Source organism: Cydia amplana, chromosome 4, assembly GCF_948474715.1.
Source record: "Cydia amplana chromosome 4, ilCydAmpl1.1, whole genome shotgun sequence".
In the NCBI taxonomy this organism is placed as follows: domain Eukaryota; kingdom Metazoa; phylum Arthropoda; class Insecta; order Lepidoptera; family Tortricidae; genus Cydia; species Cydia amplana.
Window position 1 is genome coordinate 4,479,326 of NC_086072.1, and position 7,097 is coordinate 4,486,422.

At 38.2% G+C, this 7,097-nt stretch overlaps 1 protein-coding gene across 1 annotated transcript; it reads left to right on the forward strand.

Moving 5' to 3' along the window:
* Window positions 1-5,069: 5,069 nt before the first annotated feature.
* LOC134647494 (uncharacterized) lies at window positions 5,070-6,807 on the forward strand. The gene has a single exon (XM_063501844.1). It carries the CDS (start codon window positions 5,098-5,100, stop codon window positions 6,805-6,807), a length of 1,710 nt encoding a protein of 569 aa, XP_063357914.1. The 5' UTR covers window positions 5,070-5,097.
* Window positions 6,808-7,097: the final 290 nt, after the last annotated feature.

Genomic DNA, 7,097 nt, shown 5'->3' on the forward strand with positions numbered 1-7,097 from the left:
AATCTTAGGTTTGTACAAACGATCGAACACATCTTCCTCGAACAACTCCCTGTTGTTTCTGATGACAGCCCTAATGCGACGAGTTACCCTAGCTGTAGGGTTGTACGAAACAGGCTTGTATACGAGATCGTCATCCAATAAGTGTCGTATTTTGCTGTCATAATCCGTTGAGTCCATAACTACAGTGGCGTTTCCCTTGTCAGCCTTAAGAACCAGGATGCCCTCATTTTCCTTTAGATCCCTAAGGGCTGATCGCTCCTCCGCAGTGGTATTACTCTTTGGAAGTGTGGCTTTCCTCAGAATAACGGCAACATCCTGTCTTAACGCTTCCGCGTCACACGACGGCACCTTGTTACGCGTTATTGCCTCCTCAACATCACAGATCACAGTCTCGTACGGAACCCGCTTAGCCGTCATTGCAAAATTCAACCCTTTCTCCAGTACGCTCACAGTTGCATTATCCAATGTAGCACTCGATAAATTCACAACTGTGGTGGTTATTTTGTCACCATGATGACCACTTGTACTCACGTTCCTCCCATATCGATAAAGCAGTCTGTCATATTTCTTATCATGCACATCACTACTCGACCTAGAAATACGCTCCGCCTGTTCAAAGGTTATACGATCGAGTAAATCAAAATCATCACGTGACAACACTGCACTACACATACAATGCACCTCGTTCAACTCACACTGCACTTTGTTCAAGTACGAATAATTGTTTTTTATTAACTGTTTTAAAAGACGGATGCTTGCAGCCCTTAGGATTTTTGCCGAAAACGGTATGTCTCTACGCGGTTTTATTCTAACACACGTAGGTATTAAGTCCGAATCGCGACACTTAATTAAAAATGACAGCGACGTTATTATTCGCACTCGTTTCCTACGCAAATATCCTAGATGTTTTATTTTATTTGCTAATTCCGGCCCGTACCGGTTTGCATAACACTGATTTAAACTTTCACGATTTTTACACATTATTAAATTATACAACGGGACTTAATCGCGTATCTAAGTTTTAAGATTTACCTCCGACGTTTCGAGGACGGCGTTGTCCCCGTGGTCTCGGAGAAGACGGCTTAAGTTGACATCAGCATCGTCTAACCGCGGAATTAGCCACATTTACCTACCATACTTAGAGTATTAATACCGCTCACAACACGTCAAGTAACTCCGACCACGTATTAAATAAAATCGGTTCAGAGGTCCTACCGCAAAAACCGAAATTCGCAAATTGCGGGGAGCTTTCTCTTTTACTCTAACGAAGGCGTAATTAGAGTGAAAGAGAAAAATGCCTGCAATTTGCGAACTTCGATTTTCGCGGTTATAGCTCAGGGCCTACCGGTACCGCGAACCACGTTCGACATGTTGCCTCTCCGTCGCGCTTGTAAATTCGTACGTAAGTGTGACAGGGAGGCAAGGCAACACGTCGAACGGGGTTCGTACGCCCTCAAGAGTAACGAATAAACGTAAAAGCAAAGACATACGAGTACCTATGTAACTCCGTACAAGTCTTCGAAAAAGTCATTTACGGATAGATGGCGTCACACCTTTGTCCTATGCTCGGCTAGATGGCGTTAACGACACCGTTTGATATTTGACAATTTTAACACATATCAGTATAGGTGAACCAGGATCTATTGAGGGTGCGCCATGTTGCGGAATTTCACTGGAACTAATTTTTTCATACTACACTGAATTGTCACCCTATACATGAATGAATAACAGCGCCCTCTTGACAATTATCATATATTACTGGTCAGGCTATAAAAGAACATGGGTCAAGATCATATAAAAATAATAATAAAATATATATACATTTTTTCATTCTCCATACACTTTAATTTTTAGTTTTAATCGTGTGTCGATAGATGGCAGTAAATTGACTGTGACTACAAAATGTAATATGACGTAACCCTCTATACTATCTATTCTCCTTGGTAAAAGCATTTCAATGCCTATCCGTTCTCCATTATGCTAACCCATTCAAAGCCCTTCCGATCACCAAAGATTGAAAATCCAAAACCTTTTAAACTCCAACAATAGTTGAGTAGATTATCATAAAGGTTTCACTAGGCGGAAAAAACAATCTTTTAGTATAAGTAATACGAATTTATAATGAGTTTCTTTTGAGAAGGACTTAAGGGTCTGTAAGCGCCTTAAGGCCCCGATCGATTATTAAATACCCGAGGAAATTGAGATACAGTGATACAGTGATACAGTGATACAGTAATTTATTGGTAAAAGAAACATACATTTACACGTCATTTCGTTACTTAATTACTATTTACATTTTACTTATTATAGGTATGTGTATACAATTTATAATATAACATAATATTAGGTACAGCGCTGGGTCAATGATCTTATTACTACTAGATTTAGTACTATACTACCTACCTACCTAGTACTAGTACTAGTTTGTACTAGTAAATTCATCGATGCTGTAATAAGCTTTATCTAAAAGTAAGGGTATGTTTGGCCCCATGATACTGAGTGACCGTCGTGATTTGGCGAGTCGGCGTCTAGGAGCAAGTAACCTGGGTCGCCTGCGCATTTGAGACCCACGGGCATGAGTGTTAGATTTATACATATCTATGTTCGATCTTACATGCATGCATGCCGTGAGTATATATATGCACGGTAAGGTGAGTATTTTATGTTTTTTAAACAAACTCTGTGCTGGGTAGTCTACAGGTTTTCCATCGATTATAAAGGCTTCCGTAGTTGATATTTTACTATAGTTGAGTAAATTCTCCTGAGCGCCATCTTTAACCAACTTCAAACCAAGTCGTGGTTTTAGTCAGGTTTGTTTACATCATGAATCTAGTATTTTACTGGATCAGGCATGAGGGGTGGGGGAAATGACCGAACGGGATAATTTTAATGTTATCTTTCAGTAGGAGTAGCAGCGAAAGGGCTATTATTGTTTGTCCTTGTCACAGTCTCACATTTTTTTAATTCTTTATTATGGTGGGCAACAAATAAATTCGACCAATCATAGTGTCGCATTGCCTATGTTTTGTCCCTCACGGACGCACGCGTATACCACATGTATTAGGATCCTACCATCTATGGTTTACGTGGAATTTTTGACATGGCGTGGCGTTGAAGTTAAATGCTCTTACGGTAAATGTCGCTAGGGTCCCCATGACCCATATGGTGGAATGATTTGCTGGCTATGGATGAGGTAACGTCTTGGTGGCTCAGATGGCAGAGCGCTGGAGTATCGATCCAGAGGCCGTGAGTTCGAGTCTCACCTAAGACAGTAATTTTTCCACTTTTAAATTTATTCTAAGCTTAATAGCATCGTTGCAGACGTTCCAGCTTGTTAAAAAACAATGGGTTGCACTCAGGGAGTGCCGGCAGAAGTGACTCAATGACTAGTGCAAAATGCACTATGTATAATTGAGGTTAACGCCATCAAAATTCTAGTGTTAGCATTAATTACTTGAAACCCCTAAGCACATCACTGTTAGTACTCGAGTTATATTAATACCAGTTAGAGCGAAACTCACTAGATGGCATTTAAATCAATTAAGAAAAACTCAATGACATTACATGTAACAGTTTTTCGATCAGGTCACGTGTCCGTCTTACGGTCACGTGATCGTCTTACGCTGTCTCGAGTTTAACATTTTTTCCCCACCTCAAAAAGTGCATAGCGCCGCTAAAGAAGTTTTCACTTCAAATATGTCATATTATATGGCATAACATTCTACAGTGCTTGTAGTAGTTGTAGTCGGCTAATAAACAAACAAGAGTATTCAGTGCTAAACACTTCTGATTCATTTCCCTCCCACAATAGTGGTATGAAAGGAGGAATCCCCAGAAATGTTGTTTTGAGAAGGAAGCAATATCCATTGTTAGTTGCGATATTCCCGGATTGTTGTTCAATATTGTTCTGGCTTGTTGACGTTTAATAACGTTTATCCTTGTAAGGCCCAATGTACTTGAATTCAATGTACAGTCTGTACCTATACAACTGTAAAAATTAATAGGTGTAGACAACTTACTAAAAAAAAGCAACAACGGTTGCACTCCGGGAGTGCCGATAGAAGTGAAAACTCACCTCACTATGTTACCGACACGATTAACACGATATACGTTTAGCGGAGGTATTCTATTTATTTATTATATATTATTATCATTCTTAAATAAGATCACACTTTTTCATTGACATGTTTATTTACATACTGCCATGACAACGTCAAATTATTTGAACATAGGTAAAGAGTCTTGAAAAGGAGTCTGCAACATAAATGTCAAATAACATTGAGTTTTTCTTTATTGATTTAAATGCCATTTAAATTATGAGTGGCCACCTTACGGGGCTTACGGTCACGTGATCGCCTTACGCCCCTTACGGTCACGTGATCGCCTTACGCTGTCTCGAGTTTATCATTTTGTCCCCACCTCAAAAAGTGCCCAGCGCCGCTAAAGAAGTTTTCACTTCAAATATGTCCCAAAGTTCTTAATTAAAGATCGCAGAACTCTGAACGCGGAACTCGGAACCCCAAACCGCTCTCTCTCTCTGCGCGGGCTCGTAAGTTCATTATAGTGTGTCAAAGGTCTGTTTGATTTCAAACATAGACAGAAAGAATCATACTATCTTTGTCTTACACTAGTACTAGCACCCAAAAGAAAAGGATTAGTATAGTTCTTTTTTGTTCCTATTTACTGACAAGATTTGGTTGACCCAGTATATATTTGTAGCCATTATGTTTTGGTTCTTAGTCGCTTGAGCTGGCCTCTTTTTTGCCAATTTTCCGATAGAGTTTTAATGTGAAAGTCAGTTATAGTTGGTCAAACCAATTTGTCAGTAAATAGGAACAAAAAAAACTATTATTCATCCTTTTCTTTTGGGTGCTAGTTGTACTAGTGAAAGACAAAGATAGTATGATTCTCTATGTCTATGTATGAAATGAGACAGTCCTTTGACACACTATAGTTTCTCTCAGAGAGTTTACCTTTATAACTCTTTTAATGCTAATGTCATGTCACAAATCTGTCATAGTTTTGTTATGACAAAATCAGGAAGAATTGAATAATACATCTATGAATTGAACATCCGACAAAATTGTTTTTGCAATAATGGACGAAAATAAAAAACATCTTGACCGGGAATATGAACAGTTTTTAGAGATCTTGCGGCCACATATATCTCAACTTAAGGATCGAGATATGGCTTCTATTTGCAGTGCATGGATTAAACGACTTTGTGCTTCTAAGGGCCACGAAAAAATCCTCCGGAATAAATATATAGTCACACTTTGCTACCAACTCTCGAAAGGAATCCTTGAGAAGCCGTTTTTGGAAGAACCTACAGATAAAGAATTGCCGCCTATCAATGAACCAACGCTCAGTGATGTATCGTCGTCTGAAGTCGAATGTCTTGTTTTAGATTGCGAAGACGCAAGTAATGTGATACATTTAAGTAAATCTTTGAAAACCCAAACTGTAGATCCATTTCACAATCCAGTAGAATTAGACAAGAAGCTCGCCACAATGATAAATAGTAAAACAACCACAATGGAGAGTAATGAGAAATTGTCTTTTAAACAAACTAGCTATTACCACCAACATCCAAGTATTATAAAGCCACATGTAGAATTACAGTTACCTGAAACTTATAGATACCGCACACATAACATTATCTCTAAATTACAAGAAATTAAAAAGCAAAATACATTATTACATCACGAACTAAACGAGATGAAAGAAAAATCAAGTGAAGACGAAGCCGCTGGTGAATTACAAGAAAATGTTAATACATCCACCCTTTTTATGCGCTTGCCTGATAGCAACAGTACTTTAAATTCTATGAAAATAAAACTAAAAGTAGAAAAGGATGTTAGGAACGCGCTAATAGATAAAGTTCAAAGTATGCAAGAACTTATCGATAATTTAAATAACTCGAAAAATCAAGAAATTGAAGAAATTCAAGCCAAACATAAATTAGAATTAATGAATATTAAATCATTTATTAAACAAGAAACCAGACAGACATTTGAAAATAAACTGGAAAACCAAAAACAACAATATGAAATTAAAATTAAAGAGCTTCGAGACTTAAACATATCAAAAGATGAAATTATTGCAGACAAAGATAAAATTATACAGCAGAAAGAAACAGAGATAGTATGCCTATCAGAACAAAACAAATATAGTAAAGAAAACTTGCAATCAATTTTGACACAGTTGTTAGATAGGCCTAATGAAGACCAGGGACAGTTTAAACTACAAAATCAAATATTGCAAAACCGTATTATCAAAATGGAGAAAGCCAAAATTAAATGTGCCAGAGCGTATGAATCTAAACTCGCTTCAATGCAGCGAGAGAGACACTTAGTAGAATGTGCGCTTCAGATCCAACTAGTCAGGCAAAGAGCTCAAATAATCAATGACGTAGCCGGTGACAGTCAGGATGAGACGAAAAAAGCTGTAGACAAGCTAGAAGCGAAATATCAAAATATCGTTGCAAATATGCAAGCCACCGCTATCCAGCGGCGACTCGAAGATCAAATGGCAGTTACATCAATCCTTCAAGCGGCGTCGGGCATTCGTAATTGTAATTCCTATGGCTTTTACGCACCATTTTTTCCCAAGAGCACATTGCGAAGGAGAAATAATAATCAGCACTCGGACAGCGAAGTTTCTGTTTCTATGTTTCAAGGCAACAAGGTTTTTAGGAAAAATGACGTAAATGATAATTTTGTAGACGAACGACGCTATGGTGAGCTCGGCACTCTATTTGAGAAGCACGTCCCTCAAAGGGACAACGGGGACAAAGCCCGAAAGTAGACGAACGATCTTTTGAACTATGCCTTTGTGAAAGTTGCGTAAATTGTTTTGGCGCGGTTGTAATAAATTTGGGAGTTCCTACTGGTTTTCTTTGTGTTTGTGCCTCGTTACTCACCTTTGCCTTTCGTCGTAGTAATTTTCCGTTTCGAAATGGACCTATACTTATCATGTACGCATTTGTCAAAAAACAATATTTTTAGCCACAGGTGTATTAATTTATCTACATTATGTTGAAATTAAAATGTATCATGTGTCAACTTCCCTATTATCACACGGCATACAATCACGTA

Coding starts and splice junctions, on each gene's coding strand:
- LOC134647494 (XM_063501844.1), top strand. CDS start 5,098: ATGGACGAAAATAAAAAACATCTTGACCGGGAATATGAACAGTTTTTA.